This window comes from Copadichromis virginalis, linkage group LG20 (assembly GCF_057382275.1).
Source record: "Copadichromis virginalis isolate Kocher_CV1m ecotype Utaka linkage group LG20, C_Virginalis_male_GT1.1, whole genome shotgun sequence".
Classification (NCBI taxonomy): Eukaryota; Metazoa; Chordata; class Actinopteri; order Cichliformes; family Cichlidae; genus Copadichromis; species Copadichromis virginalis.
Genome location: NC_140637.1, coordinates 2459055 through 2479515, shown reverse-complemented (window position 1 = coordinate 2479515; position 20461 = coordinate 2459055). Strand labels below are relative to the sequence as shown.

The following is a 20461-nucleotide window of genomic DNA, read 5'->3' as shown; positions in this document are numbered from 1 at the left end:
CCAAAAGCACAGGAGATGTGTCAAAATCTCACAGCCTACGGATCTGGCCGCTTCTCACATTTAGCCTGGACCGGTTACAAAGGCGTGCCAGCGTGTCTCAATCAGCTCTCAATCGGCCACAGACATGTGCGCTTTACCTTCACCAAAAGCTTTATTTCTGCTCACTTTCTGAAAAAGAAATCCAGCTGCTGCTGTCAAAAGTGCTGCGTAAATAGCTGCAAATCTCATTTGCAAAGTCGTCTTCCAACAGAGTACGGGGGTAAAGGATAAGCTGACATTAATATGTGTTTAAAATAAATATGGCATGAACATCATCGCAGCATAAGGAATGGTTAGAACACGTATTCATTACTAGTCGGAATCGTTGTAACTGTCACTTCCAATAAACACATCTATGTTTCGAAAGAACACACACACAAATTCTGCTCTGCCATCCAGAATACACAGAGGAAGCCACATTTGTGAAAAGTCTCTGATGGCAAAGTTTCAATATATACAATTAAGTTTTGTGCAATCATAATTAGTCAGTTTGCAATACTTCTGAAATCCCAGACCAGGATTCTTGAGGTGAACAAAATCTTATCATTTTCAAATTAAGCCCTGACCACAACCTCGCCACCACAGACACAGGAGTTCACGCAGAGTTCAACCTGTTCCAGGACTGGCCTCCTACTTTCAAGGACGAGGCAAAACATGTTTTTTCGTCTTGCATAACTGCGTGCCTGAAGTGAGTGGATCCCAACCTTTTAAAATCAGCTCCTCGTTGACTCATCGTTACTGGCATACACATTGTTTTTCCTGTGTTGACTCCATGAATTTTAGTAAAACTTTTTGGCCCAATGAAGCCTGTGCAATAATTTCATTAGTCATGATATTTGTTTTTGACAACAAACAATGAATTAGTTACCTTGAAGCCGATCTTGAGGTCATCACAGAGCTGTGTGCAGCCGCTCAGCTTGCTGTTGAGACACTCGTTGATGAAGCAGTTGAGTTCATCGGAGCCATCACCACAGTCGTCGTTGCGGTCGCACAGCAGTGTCTCATTCAAGCATTTTTTATTATGGCACATGAAAGCTGAGTCATTGCACGTCCTCTCTGAAATCATAGACAAATAGCAGGTTATATCAGAGTGTGAAGCGGGATGTGGCTACGTCTTTATGAGCAAGAAATTTAACATATGATTCACACCTTATTATGCTGGCAGAGAAATAAAAGATGTAGTGAAAGAGAGGAAATGAATACCAGAGTCTGTGCAGCGAGGGTTCTTGGGAGCTTCGTCGGAACGATCCTGACAGTCAAACTCTCCGTCGCACTCCCACTTCTTCTGGTTAAGGCAGCGGCCATTGGCGCAGCGGAACTCATCGGGACCGCACGGCGGATATTCTACATCAAAACGCATTTGTTATTAATCTCAATTTTAGTTGGTGGTTTAGCAAAAAACAACATTCATTTTCAAGCAAAAGGCTAAATAAGCTTCCAGGATTGAAAGCTCACCACATTCGAGGGATTCGTCCGACTTATCGACACAATCAAAGTCATGATCGCACACAAAGTGCTTGGGGATGCACTGCCTGTTCTGGCACATGAACTCGTTTTCAGGATCACACGTGTTGTTGGTGTACACTGGAAGCAGATGGAAACATTTGTTTTTAATGCATGGGGAACTGTATCGCTTCTCTGCACTTTTTCTTCAATCTGCTAACTGTGTCACTCACTGCAGCCAGCCTTCACACTCTCATCAGCTCCATCAGGACAGTCGTTGTCTCCATCACACTTCCAGCGCTGCGGCACACACATATGGGAGCCTGGACACTGGAAAGCCTCAGGACTGCAGGTTTTGGATTCTGTAACGACATCATGTAGAAGTCATACATGGATAGGACGTCAGGAATTGTCATGGAGTTTAAGGTCTCCTTTGAATGTGAGAAGAGAAGTAGCGAGAAAAATGTCACATACTGCAATTCTGGTCCTCATCAGAACCATCGCCGCAGTCGTCGGAGCCGTCACACACCCAGTGGCTGGAAATGCAGCGATGGTTCCCGCATTCAAACTGGGTGGATGTACAAAACTTGTCTGCAAGAGAGGGTGGGGAGCATTTTACAGTCATTATTACATTTAAGCTGTGTTTTTCCATCTGCAGTGGGAAGCCCAAAGAAAAACAGTCTGGCTTTCTTTTCGTTTTCTTTTTGCTATGATTTGTGTGTTTTCAAGATAAAGATAGGGGTATTAGAGGACAACTTCGCAGAAGACTGACCACAGTGTGTCTCATCAGCCCCGTTCTCACAGTCATTCTCTTTATCGCAGGTCCAACTCATAGGAATGCACCGACCGCTGGGGCAAGCAAAGAAGTTGACTGGACATTTAAGCTTCCTCTTATCTGCAACACAACAGAGAAAAAAAGAAAACATAATCAAGAACCTCTGGTAGGTTCAGAAAAGCTGAATGTCTTTTGGTAGTGAAAGATAACACTTACCTGGACAGTTTCTTTCATCAGAAAAGTCACCACAGTCATTGTTGCCGTCACACACCCACGAGGGCAGATAACACAGAGTGGTTTTCTCACAGCTTTGGAAAGAGGCTCCTTTAACTCCAAGCCGGAAAAAACGGGAGCAATCAGTGGGTTCTGAGAAAAAACAGGAACAAGTTTCAGGAGCTGCCCTTTAAATTCTGCAAAATAAATCTTAGACCGTTTCACACGAATTGCACTGAAGTACATAGTCAAGTCTATATTAATATACTGATTAAGAAGTGCACTTGTGAAAAAGAAGAAGAAATATTGTTGAAAATCGTGGCAGTTACATACGGCAGTTCATTTCATCGCTTGCATCCTCGCAGTTGACCACCTGGTCACAGCGGCTGTAGTTGGAGATGCAGCTTCCATCTTTGCACTGGAACTCTCCTGCTTTGCAAAGTGTCACTGCAAGCACATACAGCAGTTTCACAAATGACAAGTGGAGAGAAAATACATCCTCAAAACCACACACAAACTCTCCGTTAAGCACATTTTATGATTTCCTTAAACATGCAGGCAGAACAGAGGTGTCATGAAAAATGTCGACACTATGAGAATGTTTAGACTGTTATCCTTTGTGCAGCTGCTACTTTGGAAACAAACCACTTACTGTTGCAGGGCAGTTCATCTGAATGATCACCACAGTCATCTGTGCCATCACACCAGAAGTGGTGACCAATGCAGCGGCCGTTCATGCAGCGCCTGTAGCCTTTCTTACATAGTCGATTGGCTGTGAAGGAGGACCAGCTGACTTAGCTCAGGCACAGAGGGTTTTTTTTTTTTAAACATCTCTTGCAGCTACTTATTCATTAACTGAAATTCACCACCTAACTGCTCTGTAAAAACTCACCACAATAGGACTGCTTCTCATCAGACTTGTCCTTGCAGTGGGCCATGCCGTCACAGGTCAGACTGTAGTTGATGCAATCACCATTCCCGCACTCAAAGCCATCGACACTTCCGCATGATACGTTCAGGGCTGGTGAGGGAGAAACGTTTGAATTCAGAAACATTTATCCATTCTGATGAAGACGGCAACGTTATGAAGTTTAATTCTTCCTCTTTCTTACGAGAACAGGTGTTGTCTTCGAGGAGTTGCCGGTCTCCACGGCAGCTGCAGTTGACCCGGCCGTCGGACGTAGGCAGGCACAGGTCCTGGCAACCTCCGTTGTTTGTTCGGCAAGGAGAAAATTCACCTGAGGAATTTTTTTAGAAGCTCTTTAAACTGCATGTCGAATGACTGACAAGCATGCTGATATTACATTTCTTGCAGTTATGAACATTTGCATGAACTCTCTAGCTTGGCAATATTTAAAAGCCTGTGGAAGTTGGGTTTTTATTATATACATGGCAGCAGCTCTGTATACCTCCACTTACAGCTAAGTGTTAGCAGCCTGGCAACGTGTGCACATGCAGGTATAATGCAGACAGTAAACATGATACCTGCCACAGTGTCATACACTAAACAAACTACAGCCGAATTTCATTCATTTTGCAGTTATATAAACATAAATCAAATTACTGGGCAAATTAAAATGTTGACCTGATGGCAATGGGGCCAAATTGCAGCAGTGGTGATACTCACAGCTGTTGGTGTCATTAGCTACAGCAACGATGCCCATTGGTTGCTGAGGGATGTCAGCACGCAGCACTTTCATGTCTCCTCCAGTGTACTTGTCAGCTCTGAGGACAGCCCTCCTCACCCAGTCAGTCCAGAAGATGTAATCTCCGTACACAGCGAGACCGAACGGATGGACGGGCTCGTTTTTCAGCAGCACCTGAGGCATAAAAAACAGCAGGTGTAATTCCATAAACACGAGGCGCAAGTCCATGTTTTAGGGAAAGTTCAAAAAACAACAAACAAAAAGGAAAGCGCTGCCTTACGTAACGGTTGCTTCCATCATATTCACAGCGCTCGATCTTGTCCAGCGTGGCGTCAGAGAAGTAGAGTTTCTCGGCGCGGTGATCTATGGCCAGGCCGTTGGGAGTTTTAATGTCGCTGCCGATGATCACGATCACGTTGGCTCCGTTCAAAGAGGCCCTCATAATGCTCGGAGCCTGCTCATTCCAGTTTGTCCAGAACATGAGACTACGGTGGGAACAAACAGAAAACAAGAATTAAGAGCAGTGGGAGCTCCCAAAACGTCTTGGTAAAAGAAAAAGAAAGTTACACTTGACTGAGCCAAAAATAAATCCACTGCTTAAGAGAAAAAGAATAATTGTATTGGAACTGGGCCCTGATTTAGTGCAGAGCAGCAAATTTCAATATTAATGACTCACTCTTGACACTCGTCCAACACAAAGGCTCGAGGGTGGTCTTCTCCAGACATGGTGACTACGGTGTTGCGGTTGTAGGCCACAGAACGGCTCTGGTCCACAGTGTGGCGAGTGATGGTGGACGTTGTATAACTGGTCCAGTAGAGTGTATCCCAGCCGCGATGGTATGCCAGGCCCTCAACTGACCCAACATCTGTGATAGGAAATATAATATCTGATTTTTCAGATTTGAGTTCTTTCCTGGTGTCGGGCCAACACTTTGAGAAGTAAAAGGCTTAACAAATGCTTTAGATTACACTAAAAAAATATCACCTCTTAGAGGCATTAGTGGGAGTTTTACAGAGAATTCAACACATCATAAATCACTGTCAGGGTGTTACCACGGAGCACCTATGAGACTAAAGAGGAAGTGGAGCTTTTAAGGTTTCCCCATCCACATGCATCATCTAATAAACTGTGAAACATGGACGAAGATTGAGATAGAGGGGAAGCAGCGGCCACTGAAACAGGGAACAGTAAAATGGAAGTGATGCCATACAGAACCGAGTGTGCGTCACAGCTGTTGTTCTTGGACAGAGTTTAAAGAGTCTGTCTCATCGTGTCATTTTATGGCGACCCGCCTGCACATACAAACACAGCTTCATGTGGATACTCTCATTCAAGCTCTGAACTCTTGTTCTGGGAAGAAAATTGCAACTGGGACAGGTTGAGTCACTTTAGGGATAAAGGCCAGGGTAAAGACAAAGCAGCTTCCCCCTGCATCGATTTTTCCTCTTTTCCCCCCCCCTCTCGGTACCCACGCGACACACATCATCATGGAAAAGAATACCGTGCTGCAGCCTTGCAGGCTCCACGGTGTGCATTCATCTCTGCTTAGTTACATTAGCAACCACATTTATGACCACTTACAGCCGACAATAAAAAAAAAGGATACTCTACATAACTGTTTGCTCTCAGCTGAAAGCCTTTAATTGCCTTTTAATAGACAAATGTCGAAGTGCCATAATCAGCAGTAATGCAGGACAATTTTGAGGCTGAACACATTGTTAACAGACTTAAATAAATCCAAAAGAGCAGCTTGGGGCCAAATACAGTCACACAAACAAGTAAGAGTGATGAGTAAAGCTGATTCAAGCCAGGATTACGTAATAAGGATCACCAGGGCCCACCCTCCCACTGGGTAATTCAGCTCAGCCCCCTGACTGTGCAAACAACAGAGAAAACCTGACAGGAAGATGATTACCTCTCAGAACAGAGTCTTTCAAACACTCACGAGGGAGAACAAGAGCAGGGCGAGTGGCGCCTGAGAATTACTAAGCGTTAGTTACCCTCATTTTCATCACGCCTCATCTTTTTTTTTTCCTTAACGGATTTAGCACCGCATTAGATGCAGAGCAACTCTTCTTCCGGCGGAGTCTACAGGTTGAAGAGCTTTCACATGGACAATGAGTCTCCGGTTGATGGGAATACTTAAGTCAAGTGCATTGACTGCCTTTAGAGAGGAATGCCAACTAGCAGCTACTGGGATGGATTCGTCCACTGTTGCTTGGTTTCAAGAATCAATACAGCCACAGAGTAACTACATTATAAAGGACGAGCTGATGCAGCTAAGGAAATGCAACTCTGCAAAGACCGCCCTTTAAGGTCATCCTTTCATGTTTTCTGGAAAAGAAAAGCTTGATAACAACAGTGCATTTTTCTGATCCATTTTCCCAGAAATGGGGAATACCATATCCAACCATCGTTAAGTGATTTACATTTCTTCAAGTGGCTCGGAAACCATAAGAGTCACAGTGTGAAAAAGACTCTGCAAGTGCCAGATATAGTCAAGTCTGTTTCTTCTCCCCTTTTCCTGTGAGTCAGTGAGAAAGCCAGCTGACCAGTGTGATCTTATCTGCTTAACTAATACTATCATCATGAAACCACTAACTGCCTCGGCGGAGTCTTTTTTTCCTCTGGAAACTGGATCCAACAGCTGTAACACCCAGAGACTACATGAACAAGCTGTTCTGCTGCTTAACATTAACAAGATATTAAATTAATTGCTTAGCAGACTTACGGCGGGGATTGCATGGAGAGTTTGGGGCAGCAGATGAACAGAAGCAATCTGGGCAAAATGACTGGAACAGATGAGGTTTTGATTAAATGTTTAGTCCCCATCTTGGATGGGCTGATTCTGTTGACTGGGCTCATAGGGCAAACTCTGGTCATCATCATTCTTACTAGGAGGAGGAGGAAACAGAACCAGCCCCCACACAGCACAGACATCCTACTTCTGGTTCTGAGCGCTGCTGACCTGCTGCTGTTACTCTGCCTGCCCTTCCACACCTCCGCTATCACCCTGGGCTTCTGGCCTTTCGGCGGCTTCCTGTGCAAAGCTATCAGTTTCCTGGGCGTGACCTGCTCGGTTGCCTCCGTATTTACCATGGCAGCTTTGGCTGTGACTCGCTACCTTACAGTGGTACACCCCACCTGGGCCTTCCGCTTGCGAATGCACAGGCGCATTAAACTGACAGTAGCTCTGCTCTGGGTGCCTGCCTCAGCTCTGGCAGCACCGCAGTTTGCATTTCGCACAGTCACCGTGTCCAGTGTTGTGCAGTGCTTCGCCTTCCTGTCTGACTTCAGCCAGCTGGTCTACAGCATCGCCCTTTTCCTGTTTGGCTTCGCTCTGCCACTAGGCATCATTATAATGATGTATGCAAAGATTTATTGTTTTCTTCGATATGCACGCCAGGTGGGGAATGCCTCTCAGCTAGAACGCTACCAGAGACAAGTCACTCACACTTCAGCCCTATTGGTTGCCGTCTTCACCATCCTGTGGCTGCCCTCCTATGTCCTCATGTTTTCCTTAATTGGAGGACATTTAAAAGACTCATCTGGCAACAAAGTATTTGCCATCGTGGCCAGGCTGCTGGCAACCTCAGTGGGTGTGGTAAACCCTGTACTCTACAGCTTTGTGTCTCAGAAGTTTAGGCGAGACTTACTAGAGCTTGGAAGAAGGCAATGGGCACGGTGCAGAAACTGTGTGAGTGGCTGCCCTTATGCAATGAGCAGAGACATGGTACGGCCTTTTGAGGAGGACAGTACCTCAGGGAGAGGCCAAAACTGACTTTACAGAAGGAGATCTGGAATTAAGACTAGTTAATACCTCCAAACAGGCTGAAATATTACATAAGAAACTCTCAGTGACATTAAATATAATAAAATTAATTCCAGATGTAAGAGATTTACTGCAGATTGCCAAAGTGATCACTTTCTTGATGTTTTTCCACATTCGTTTTTCATCCAGCAATGACTGACTTTATTCCATTAGCACATGTGGAAACAGGACTAGTCTTGGTTTCATTAACAGTGCGTTTTAGTTAATAACTTGGACAACAGACGTCTCTAAAACATGACAGAATGGGATTATGTAATCATGTCAAAAGTTAATAAAATACACTCCTCTAACCTGAGCTGGAGCTTATTTGGAGCTCAATAAGTTCTACATTCAGTACACGATGTAAGACGTCTTTCTTAAAACTGCTTCAAACCCTTGTTCTCAATGCAAAATGAGTAAAAACACAAACCCTGTGCACCTTCCTTGTTCTCCTGCTGTACTTAACAAAATAATTCATTTTTTGAATCTTGTTAGATGTGAACAGCTCTGGTTCAGGGCTTTTAAATATGATACTTCACTCTTGAATTATTTAAAGAGAGCGGGATTTAAAAGGCTCTTCAGTGGTGAAACAAGCAAAAACCAGGGCGTGGGTGTTGGTGTGCGCAAGCAGTAGCAGCTCTGAAGTGATGTCAGTCTCTACTGGTTGAGTTACAGCTGCGTGTTCATTACACCAGATCCTCCCGGATGCTTGTATTGTGTCTGCTGACACCGTAGAGGGGACAACATTCAATTATTAATGGAGAGGATTTAAAAAAATATGGCAGCAAAGAGCAACGCAGCAGAAATATTTGTCAACAGAGGTGGGGAAGTCTTAAAAGCAGCAAAACGTAAGGTTTTCCCGACGCTTTGACAGAAACGCGAAATGCATCTGATGACCCCGCACTTACTTTCCACCACGATCTTGCGGTCTGTGCCGTCGTCATTGATCTGCTGGATGTTGCCAAAGTGAATGTCGCTGAAGAAGACGCGGTTGGCTCCCCTCCCTCCCCCGCCATGGTAGTCAAAGCTGAGAGCGATGACATTCTTCATGTGATCGGGATCCTCGAACGGCTTAATGGGCGCGTTGAGGTTTGTCTCGTCGGACAGGTGGATGCTTTTCAGGATGGTGCGCTCGGAGTACAGCAGGTAGCCGTCGTAGTCACGGCAACTTTGGTTGTCCTCTGCCAGCATGCCATGAGCACAGGCGCAGGTGCGCTCCCCATTCCCACGGAAAAGACACAGCTGTTCACAGCCGCCGTTGTTGTTTTTGCAGACGTTCGAGCCTGTGGAGAGAGTCACACAGTTTATTAGCATTGCTGTTACACGAACACTGAACACGGTTAAATGCTAAAGGTGGCGATTCATTTTGTCATTGTTAGGCAGCTGCCATCTTATTAGGACATTTTCAACAGTAAAAGCAACTTTTTTAAGCTTATGATAATATGTGTTTGTTTTTACCTGTCTGTCTGGCTCTATTGAAGACTTTAATATCTTTGAGCTGTACACCGATGCCTGTCCTGAGCTGCACAGCATCTGTGGCGTTGTCTTTGCTGCCTCTCTTAATGGAGCCATTAGCATGGGTCCTAAAAAAACAGAACAAGAATAAAACAGTCAGTAAATGAACACTTACAATATGAAGTATTGTTCAAAACAACATAAAGACTGACCTGTCACTCCAGTAGATGTACTCCTCAAATACAGATACAGCAAACATGTCCATGTTGTTGTTGCCCAGAACCAGCTCCCTGTTTTTTCCAGTCTCCAGGTTGATGCGCTCGATCTTGTCTGTCCTGGCATCGCACCAATAAAGCAGACCCTCCTGAGCACAGGAAGTAAAAAAACAACAACTGTGATTATTCAGGACAGACCAAAATCCTAAGATTTCAGTTCAATTGAACCTGTATTTGGGAAACCAGTTAGCTGATAACCAGTTTGTAATGTAAGCTTTTAGTGAATATCAAGTGAATTTAGGTGAGTCCGATTTAAAAATAAATTCTCATTATTCTTAAAATATTATTACCATTTACATTAAGAAATGTTTAAATTATAATTTTAAATATCTAACAGCTTTTAGGCTTTTAATAAAACTCCCAGACTGGATAAGACGCTCCAAAGAATAAAAAAGGTTTAAAGATCCTTTTTTAACTTTATTTAAAAAATGAATCCAAGAGAAAGTCCTTTCAAAATCTAAAGAATGTTTTGGATAGATATGGATTAGAAATGATCAAATGAGAATGTTGTCTCACTGTATTTTAATTTTTACCACTTTAATATTCAAAATAAACAAAGACCTTTTTGGCATAAGAAAGAGCATCCATTTAAAGATCAGCTGATCAACAGTCCAGTCTCTGGAAGTATCTATCACAGTATAAATTAGCACACTAGATGTTGGAAACACCCTCTATTAATAAAGCCAAGTGTGTGAAAGATTTTAAGTGCGGTCAGTTGTTGTTCACACCTCATAATCAATGGAGATTCCATTTGGCCAGCTTATGCTCGCATTGACCATGACCAGCCTCTGGGAGCCATCCAGTCGTGAGCGTTCAATACGAGGATACTGACCCCACTCAGTCCAGAACAAATACCTGCAGCCAAAGAAGCAGGGGAGTATTTGAAACTTTAGTCAGAGGAAGAAGTATGCTTAGGAATACACGCCAAGTAACTTAAAGCAGCATTATTACAGAAAGCAAAATGAATCTTCTGGCGAGGAGCCTTACCCTTTCACTGGGTGGACAGCTATGGCTCTGGGTTTGTCCAAGCCCTGGGAAATGACAACATAGCGGAAGGAGCCGTTCAGCCTGGCCACCTCGATCACATCAAAGCCCTGGTCAGTCCAGTAGATATTTCCTGTAAAAGAACACGTCCATCAATCAGTCTGCATCTTTTATCTCTACTCAAGCAGTTTAATTTTGATTGTCATTTTGCATGACCACACCTGCTATCCAGTCAACAGTGATGCCCTCCACCCTGCCAATACCGTTGGTTACCACATCTTCCCTCCACGTCTGATCCCTCTTGGCTCTGCTGATGGTACTCAGACCCATGTCCACCCAGTAGATTGTGTCATTCTCTGAAGACCACACAAAAACGGGTTTAAAAATATCACTCAAGCTGGGTTATCTATTCGACGTCCCTTAGAGTCACTCACCAGCATGGAAGTCGATGCCAACAGCCAGAGAGGTTCCAGAAACCGGCACCAAGGCATCCGATTTGTCTGCTGGGTCGAGAGGAATTCCTCTGATTCCCTCGTGAACAGAGTAAAGCAGGAAAGAGCCCATGCCTGCTCAGAGAGATTAGGTTATTGATTTCTCGCCTCACGATGCACTTCTCCCAGTTTTCCTACTCTAGTTACTGTAGCTGTGTCTTACCTTCACAGGACTGTTGGCCCGTCTTGAGGCTGTATCCGGCAGTGCACATGCAGGCCCTGGTTGTCGGAGAGGTGGGCAAACACAGCTGTGAGCAGTCACCATTGTTGTTACTGCACAGGTTGACACCGGCTAAAGAAAAGATCAGAGGAACAAAGACAAACATTTTCTTTACTAGTATTTGCATTAAATGCAGGAGACTTTACATCCACTTCAGAACATGTAACTCTTTTTCTGTTACCTTTCTGCACATCCTCATCATAGATCCTCATGTGCATCATTGGGGAGGTGTTGTTTCGCAAAACTTTCCAGTTTCCTCCATCCTTCTTGTCACATGTTCCTATCTGGTCAGTTCCCTGATCGGCCCACCACAGCTTGTCTCCTACATAATTGATGTAACCAGAATATAAGCCAACAGAAAAATGATAAATATACAGAGGACAAGGATGATAAACTTAAAGTATTACACTTTTCTTCTTACCCATAATAGCCAGCGCAGTCGCTTTGGTCAATTTGCCTTTAACACCTTCAAGGATCTCGAGTTTAGAGCCATCCAGCTGACAGCGGTTAATGGTGCTGTTTCCTGAGCTGATCCAGTACAGCTGCTCCTTTTCATAGTCAATAGAGAGGCCTGAAAGCAAATAAAAATCATGCTGTTATTTATGTATAGTACATGTGCTACACTAACATGTTTGTTCTGGGCTTTTCCTCTGTAGAGAATCTGTATTATTTACTGATAGGGGTACATCTGCTCACCTACTGGTCCTTTCTGGTTGGTGAAAAGTGTGGTGCGGTTGCTGCCATCCATGTTAGCCATGCTTATACTGTCACCGTCAGTCCAGTAAAGCTTCCTGTGATGGGAGTGTGAATATTATGAAATATGGAGAGAGGCAAGAAGAGTACAGTACTAAACAAGGATAAAGTAGATCAAAGATTAAGACTAAACTTGAAGGGAATAAAAAAAAATAACCTAGAAGTAAACAACAAAAGAAAAACCTTTCAATCTTTAAGTGAGTAATATTAGGAGAAATAACTGACATATTAAACTGAATGCAGACATATTAAGTGCCGGGAACACTCACCCAAGCAGAGGGTGGACCACTAGACAGTGGGGCTTGTCCAGTCCCTGGATGACGGCATTCTTGAAAGATCCATCCAGTCTGGCCACATTGATCTGCTTCTTATTGGCATCGTAGCTGGTCCAGAAGAGGTTCCTGGACACCCAGTCTACTGCCAGGCCATGGGCATTAGGAAGGTCTGCCAAATTTCAGAAGCAAAATGAAGCTTTGCAGATTTTTAGAATATGCAGCGTGCTAACAAAAACTGTTTTTATTTATCTTCCCAAACCCTCTTATTATACTTTACAGCGAATATTAAATTATGAGCCTTATTTTTAAAAAAAAACAAAGAAAAGCAAAGAAGTAAATAAATCACGGACTGACGGATATTCCTGAGACTGTTCTTACCAGCAGAGACCACAGTCTCCACCCCTGTGCCATTGATGAAAGCTCTCTTGATGGTCTGTGTTCGCACATCTGACCAGTAAATCCGATGCTCCACAGCATCATAATCCACCACTGTCGCGTTGTCTACATCCGGCACGGTGAAGGAGATTATGTAGTTATAGTAGGGGTTGTCAATGTCAACACCTCGGATCTCGATCTGACGAGCGTAAAGAAGGAACTTGCGAGACTCTGGAAAAGAGAAACAAACACTGGATGAGATGAGATCTACTAAAGCACGTTATTCTAGCAGGAATGCAAAACTAGAAAGAGAGGAATAAAATGCATATTTCAGGCTGGTTTTTTTTCACATGTAAAATTAGACATGTCAGTTTTTCCAACTCCAATGTTGGAAATGAAGACGTCAGGAAAGATTTAGAATGACTTGAAGTTGAAATTTCATATTAGGCATAAACACCCCTTTTTCAGCTACATACATTCTAAATAAGGAATTAGGCAGGGTTAGGTTTTTACTTCTTATACTTAAGAGAGATAAAATATCACCTGCTAAACTGAAAATCTGCATAATCAGCATAAACAACAAATGATTTTAAGCACTGAATTAGAAAGTTTGGTCCAAACTTATTTTATTTGGTTCAGAGTGGAATATAAGTGCTTAATTAAAGTTCTCGTTTTAATGTGCATCCAATTATTTTTACATCTAAATGGCTCATGTTTGGATCATTTTTGGAGAAATGCAAAAATATGAGGTGATGAAAAAGAGAGCGTCTGCACACATGTACAAAAATTCCCCACAGCTACCCTTCGAAACCATCATGAAACCCACTCGTGCAATCAAACTGCAACGAATGAAGACTTCCCTTCATCTTCAGTGACAGGATTTTATATGAAATTACATGGAACTGAAAGCTAAGAAGGGAATATGGAGCAAGCGGAGGCGACGTAATCAGATCTTCTATCAGAAAAGATATCCTGTTCAGCAACACGGCTCACCGTAGCAGTCAAAACAATTGCATGAAAAGATTCCAGCAAACACAAAGCCCCTCTCTCCCTCCTTGATGAAATGGATTATATGTGACAGCGCTGTCTGTATATCCTCCATCACAGCAGATTTGAAAAGGTAAGGGGAAAAAGAATGTGGGTGATGTGCGCTTTTCTGCTGTGAAACAACGGGTCTGTCCTTACCTTTGCAGGTGTACTTGTCGGGCTGCAGCTTCATGAGGTGAGGACAGGCGCAGGAGAAGGTCTGGTTAAAGTTGATGAGACACAAGTGGGAGCAAAGGGGTTCACCGTCAGCGGGGGCACATGGGTTGGGGGCTGAAAGGAAGGAAAGGAAAAACATTAATTTGGATGTTTCAAGAAAGCAAGAGAGACAAAAATGCAGATGAGATGTGTTTTGTGAGAAACACAGGAAGAGGAGGCTCACAGTGAGCTTTGAAGATTTCAGTGAATATAATACTAATAACTCTGCATTGTGGTGTTAGACCGAGACATGCTGGAGCCTGCTTGTGTCAGAGGAATTAAATTAACCTTTTACTCTTTATTTATTGGCCTTTAAGGTAATTAAGTGGGGGGGGGGGGGGGGGGGGAAGATTTGTGCCTTAAGGAGTCCACAGACTGCGTGACTATAACAAACGTATAAATTCATTACAATGTGCATCATTCAACTTGTGCAGGACATGAAGTTAGATGCATGGAGACTGTACAGTGTAAGAGTGAGATCGTGGGTTGCACAGCTGCAGCTCCTCCACTATTTGCTTCTGAGCTACTTCCTCTTGACAGGATTGTGATAACAGCTGGAGAACTCATTGTACAAACAAGGCTTCTTCTGCTACAACTCAGCTACACATTCTTCTGCATTGGAATTCCAAATATTTTGTTTTCCATTTTTATTTTAGTTTAGGTTTTAGTTTAGCTTTTTTCCCCCACAATAGCACCATAGATATGGTCAGATTGCCATTTCATGCTGCAGTCATTTCATTCACATAGGCAGCAGCAACAGTCATGGTGTGAGACGGTCATCCTAAATTCTGGGCTCAGGCTATCATTCAACATAAAACAATTGCAAATTTCAAACTGTGACCAGTGTATGAAGCAATATCATCACAGTTATTTTACACTGGCTATTATTTATCAAGGACAGCCGAAACAGACATAGTTTAAGACAATAGAAATACCCCCAACCCTCCAAGGGCCAAGAGCAGAGTATAAATGTGTGTGTGAAAGGGTAAAGGTGGCCTGCAGTGTAAAGTACTTTCCCATTTCCTTTGTCTTCCAGGTCTGTCAACCCAGCTTGCTGCTTCGTCACTGTCATAGTTATTGGTTGCAACTGTCAATCAACAGTTTTGTCAGATCCCTCTTTCCCTGTCACCAATTACAGACCCAGTGCCTCTCTACTGCCCACATACCCTTGGGATCCCCTAACCACTGGCTACTAAACAAGGTGACAGTGCGACATGGCAAAACGCTCAAAAATAAATCCGACGACCCTTTTGCAATCTTGTCAATCATGCGTGTCTGTGAGATCAGATCAACATATGACATTTAAGTTGCAGGGGGAGGATTTTATTTCCTACCCGGCCCGTGGGAAATGCCAAACAGTGAGGTGACTTTTTGATCAACAAGGCAAAAGCGGGAGGTGTCCAAAACGCTCACAGTGTGAGGAGACAAGAAGTCTCGCAGGTCTAAAAGGTCAGCTGTCTTGGGGGAACAGGAGCCATGAATAACATGGTGAGCAATGAACTGTGAGCTCGCCACCCTTCTCCTTAGAGTTACAGCCCAAAAACATTCAGCCATGCTGACAAGCAGGGGTAAATGTGTGACACGGTCGCTCTGCCTATGCAAGCATGTGTTTCTCTGTGAATGTCTATGCCTCTTTATCTGGTATGCTACATACCCTGGGGTTGCCTGGATGGGTGATAGACCTGCAAGTCAAAGGGCTGCGTGTTGGTGCGCTGCACCACAGTAACGTTGTGTCCTGTCCATTTATTGGCTTTGGCCAGAGTGTTAGTCCTCCAGTCAGTCCAGTAGACCTCGCCTCCGTACATAGTGACAGCAAAGGGGTGGGACAAATACTCATGACCCCGCAACACTTCAATCAGCCCCGAGCCATCGTACATTGCTGAGTAGATAGCATCCGACCTTGAGAAACAACAGAGAGATGTATAGTATGTAAGAGCAGAGACATATCAGGTTAAGTATGTTCATGTTATTTATTTGCTCTTTAAATGTAGTTTGTTGTAAGCAAAGAACAAAACACTGGTGTAGCAGCCAGAGATGAAGAAAACTGAGCGAGTGGGTGATGGAATAAGTGGGTAGATGCGGTGCAACCTGAGCCGTATATTTAGAATCTAGTGGCAGATGCTACCTGGCATCAATCCAGACAATGCGTCTTTCCATGTAGTCCACAGTGAGTCCGTTGGGCCACCCACCACTGCCGGTCTCCCTGTGGATGGTGCGTCTGCCTTCACCGCTCATGGATGCTGCCTCAATTCTGGGCAGACTTGCATCCCAGTCAGTCCAAAACAGGATACTGGTGACAGAAAATGATCAATGTGAGGAGGGATTTTACAGATGTGTACAGCATCATCGCATGAGAACTGGTTAATGAAAGAAACAGTAGGATGAATATATCCATCAGATATATATCCAAGTTTGGAATCCATCCATATATGGTTCTTACCCATCTCGAGGATCTAGGGCGATGGCCCGGGGATGCTCCACTTCGCCGGCTAGCAGGGTCGTTCTCATGGTCCCATCCAGTTTGGCCACCTCAATCTGGTCCAGATTGCTCTCCACCCAGTAAATGTTTCCTGCTATCCAGTCCACAGCTAGGCCTTCTGGAGTAGCCAGCCCATACTGGATCACCACCTCAAAACTGGTCAGGGCTGACCGGAGCAGAGAAAATCCGTACGGAAAATTTGAAGATTTTTATTTTAAAGCTACACATCAAACATGACAATTTTATAGCATGTGAAATTTTAATGCTAGCAAAGTTTTAAGAATGGGGGGGAGCATGGTTTGTGTTACTTTGACTAAAAGAGAGAGAATCTCAAGATGGCACATTTATCACAAACACCCCTGAAGACAAATCAAACCCCACATCTAAGAAAACACACAAGACCTCAAACATTTGGCTTTAGTGCAAACTAAGTGCAAAACCACAACTTGTGATCAATCTTTGGCTCCGGGTTAAAGCACACATGTCTTAAAATGCCTTCCAGTAGTAATTAGAGCGAGACGGGTATGTCTTTGCAGTGTGCTTGAAAGAACAGTGGAGTGATATCTGCCTTTATGTGTCTTTGTGTGGGCCAGGGTTCCTTTATTAAGGCGCTGGCACTACCCAGTTTATGCCCACTACTTTGGAGCTGCTGAAATGACCTACTTAACAAGCAGCAGGAGGTGATCTATGAGCTGGTCACAATGTTCCTGCTCAGGAGCCTTGTTTTAATGTTAAACTTGGAGGGCTGGGAACTGGAACAGCAGTGTGTTGTGCCTCCTACGCTACATCAGTGTTTTGGCTGCAGTCAGGCACAGCAAGTACTGAGACAAATAGGAAGAGACAAAGCCTTCCGTGTGCCCCCTTAGTGCTGTGCTGAGAACACAATTTGATTGGCGAGCAGACCTGGGTTTTTGGAGCACGAAAGGCTGACCATGACCTGCGGGATTTATTCAGGGTCACAGACCACCACTGCTGACCACAGCCTCTTTGAAAAAACAATTGGCTCTGAGAAATTAGAGCGTATTTGTTCAGCGGAAGTTCATTTCCACGAAATGCTCGGTCAAAATCACGATTTGCTTATGTAATCACCACCTTGCAAGATTTTTGTTTTACTTTAACAAAAAGATTATAAGATACAAAATCAGAGCAAAAAAAAAAAAAAAGAACACAACAAGCTAACTCACCTCCATTTTCAGACAGTTTCCCACGATAGATCTTGTCCTCCACAACATCAGTCCAGTACAGGGTGCTCTGGTTGAGGTGGAAGTCTAAAGCAATGGTGTTTCTAAGGCCTGGTACAAGCACACTGAACTCTCCTTTATGAAGGTCAATCCTTCTGATCTCATGGCGATTGGAGAAGATGATGAAAGGCTTGAAGGGATCTGAAGGAGAAAAGAAATCTCACTCAGCAAAGCGTACGGAAAAACCAAATCCCAAATTCACGAAAACCCCACGTTGGTCATGGATCAAATCCTGTCACATCTCACACATTTGCTCCATATAACATTTCTAGTTATAAATATGTCAAAATGCTGGCTGCTCAGCCTTCTGAAGAAACATTATTAGTGGAGTAAATCCTCTAATAGTTTAAAGCAAAGTGAGACAAAAATCTCTACAAGACAAAAGTCCCTGTTTCTTGGGGGGTGGCGTGGGGGGGCTTACCGGTGCTTTTGCAGCTCTCCATGTCAGACTCCAGCTCCCAGCCCTCATAGCAGGAGCACTTGACACTAGATTTCTCCTGTTCACACTTCTGGCTACACTTGAGATGTTTGGCGCAAAAGCTCTGGATGTGGCAGGTCTTGTTGTCAGCTCCCAGCTCCATGCCCAGCGGACAAGAACACATGAAGCCTTCCCCAGGAATAATGCTGCAGTTGTGACTACAACCCCCATTGCCCAGCGAACACAAGTCTGCAGGCAAGAAATAAAATGAAAGGGTTGGCGTTTATCCAGAAAGGTGTTTTGAATGTTAAATTGTAAGTTAAATCACAACATAACATTGAACAGATGTTGTGCTTTCTGAGTTCAAAGTTTTTCCAGAATATTCTCACCACAAAGTTTCTCATCGGAACCATCCGGACAATCGTCTGTGCCGTCACACAGCTTCTCGGGAGGCAGACAGATGGAGTCGTTGGTAGCGCACACGTGGTGAGACAACTTGCACACCAATGCCTCGCAGTTGTCCTCATCCGAGTTGTCCTCACAGTCACTGTCACCGTCACACACCCAGGCTTTGCTGATGCAGCGAGCTGAAAAACACCACAAAATACTCATTTTTAAGCTTGTGTCATTTAGTTAGCGCACCGTTCAAAAATACATTTTGGCCAATGCTGCTTCGGCACTGAGTGGACAGAATGATGATCTTCTTTTAAACTTGTACATTTTGTTTGAGCACACTAAACGTCACATCTGGAAGCTGTATTTGTGACATCGCAGCTGCTTTGACAGCGAATCGTGGTCTAACTTGCAACTTGTCTACAAAGTAAAGAGTAAGTCTTTTAGATATTTAGGACAAATCTTATATGTAGCAGTTTTGAAATAAATAAAAAAAACAGTTAATAAATTAAGTTTATAATAAATTTTAAGAATCTCTATTTAACTCACATTTCTTGTAGGAAAATCCAAAAATCATTTATGAGTGAAAGCACTGCTATTTTACATCACTGCGTACGTCTGGAGGCAATCTCTATTATATTCCTCTATTAAATACAGTTTACAGTTAAATACAGTCACATCATTATATTGACACAAGCACAAAAAACAGTGATTTCCAAGTTCCAGTTTTTATGTAATCCTGATGACAAAATGGAAACCAGTGGCAACAGTCGAACATTATCCATGACAGTCAGTAAATCTTCCACTTTCTCTTCCTCCTGCGATAAAGCATTTCATTGCTTTCTTGCACAACAAATAATCACATCTTTTATTCATACTGTCCAAAAAGTTCACCCTTAACTAGCATCTGGCAAATTCCTCACCAGAGTCCCTGCAGCTGAACTTGACCGCAGGGTCACAAGTCTGAGTGAAGCCCTCGCAGTTGCTCTCATCGCTCAGGTCCATACAGTCTGTGTCGCCATCGCAACGCCAGCGCTTGGGAATGCACAGGCCGTCCATGCGACACTGGAACTCGTCTCCGTGGCAGCCACCTGGAGGTCGGGTTGCTAGAGAGACAAAATGTCATAGTTAGCCAGCAAAAGTGATGATGTGTGCAGAGAAGCAATCAAACACGAACAAAACAGAAATCACAGCTCACAGCTACAAAGACCACACAAACAGATGCCCAAAAAACAAAAGCAAAAAAACTGGGATGAGAAAGAAAAGGCCGTTACAGTCATTAGTTATTGTGCAGGTATCCTGGGATGCTGGGTGACAACCTGACTCTGAGCCAACCCAAATAACAATAATACACATGGCTCACTGACTGTAGCGGAGAGATTAAATGCATCGCTGCAGAAACGGCACAGTGACATCTCCTTATGACAGCGTTCGGCACAGCTAAATAAAACTGGACTCCTCGCGGCACAGGACCACAATATATAATAGGGGAAAGTGATGAAACCGTTTTATTTTATTTCACTTAATAACTTCCAGATGGCAGCCAAGAGAACTCGCAAACACACGCAGCCGGGCACACACAACAGAGCACAGATTGCTCATTAGACCAGCAGGTCACGCTGGGCCCGGATTTTGCATGCTGGGACTTAACAGCATTTCGGCATGGATCAAACGGTACATACAACATCGGACACTCACAGTTCACAGGAGCTTCTAGGCAGAGCAAGGCTAAAGGTAATTGTGCAACACTGAGATGTGATGTCGTTCATATGAAAAAGCAGCACACCCCGAGGAAACACTCCAAACATGTAAGTTCATATCGCTACAGCACAGTCAAAACATCTGTGCTAGTTGCACGACACCGTGAAAGAGTTATGAGATTTGTTGTCTAACCACAAAACATAGCAACAGAAATGGATCAGAGGAAGCTGG

The 20461-nt window shown here is 43.8% G+C and overlaps 2 protein-coding genes across 5 annotated transcripts in view; one reads left to right on the top strand and one right to left on the bottom strand.

Moving 5' to 3' along the window:
• Positions 1-20461, bottom strand: part of LOC146683968 (low-density lipoprotein receptor-related protein 1-like) — a 91037-nt gene that overhangs the window by 27176 nt on the left and 43400 nt on the right. For all 4 annotated transcript variants that reach the window (XM_085444769.1, XM_085444768.1, XM_085444766.1 and 1 more), the window contains 35 exons: positions 19453-19635; positions 18526-18723; positions 18140-18385; positions 17662-17859; positions 16439-16643; positions 16124-16288; positions 15653-15897; positions 13942-14073; positions 12760-12987; positions 12376-12550; positions 12050-12144; positions 11775-11924; positions 11535-11675; positions 11297-11425; positions 11077-11208; positions 10864-10998; positions 10646-10775; positions 10387-10513; positions 9596-9747; positions 9387-9511; positions 8837-9211; positions 4793-4982; positions 4397-4601; positions 4098-4290; positions 3583-3708; positions 3363-3491; positions 3123-3242; positions 2804-2917; positions 2474-2623; positions 2255-2377; positions 1957-2073; positions 1716-1844; positions 1495-1623; positions 1243-1383; positions 908-1095 (listed from right to left, as the gene is read on the bottom strand). In XM_085444769.1, coding sequence (XP_085300895.1) covers positions 908-1095; positions 1243-1383; positions 1495-1623; positions 1716-1844; positions 1957-2073; positions 2255-2377; positions 2474-2623; positions 2804-2917; positions 3123-3242; positions 3363-3491; positions 3583-3708; positions 4098-4290; positions 4397-4601; positions 4793-4982; positions 8837-9211; positions 9387-9511; positions 9596-9747; positions 10387-10513; positions 10646-10775; positions 10864-10998; positions 11077-11208; positions 11297-11425; positions 11535-11675; positions 11775-11924; positions 12050-12144; positions 12376-12550; positions 12760-12987; positions 13942-14073; positions 15653-15897; positions 16124-16288; positions 16439-16643; positions 17662-17859; positions 18140-18385; positions 18526-18723; positions 19453-19635 — 5720 coding nt within the window. The remainder of the gene's footprint in view (positions 1-907; positions 1096-1242; positions 1384-1494; positions 1624-1715; positions 1845-1956; positions 2074-2254; positions 2378-2473; positions 2624-2803; positions 2918-3122; positions 3243-3362; positions 3492-3582; positions 3709-4097; positions 4291-4396; positions 4602-4792; positions 4983-8836; positions 9212-9386; positions 9512-9595; positions 9748-10386; positions 10514-10645; positions 10776-10863; positions 10999-11076; positions 11209-11296; positions 11426-11534; positions 11676-11774; positions 11925-12049; positions 12145-12375; positions 12551-12759; positions 12988-13941; positions 14074-15652; positions 15898-16123; positions 16289-16438; positions 16644-17661; positions 17860-18139; positions 18386-18525; positions 18724-19452; positions 19636-20461) is intronic.
• On the top strand, positions 6586-7967 carry LOC146683969 (galanin receptor type 1). The gene has a single exon (XM_085444773.1). It carries the CDS (start codon positions 6861-6863, stop codon positions 7896-7898), a length of 1038 nt encoding a protein of 345 aa, XP_085300899.1. The 5' UTR covers positions 6586-6860; the 3' UTR covers positions 7899-7967.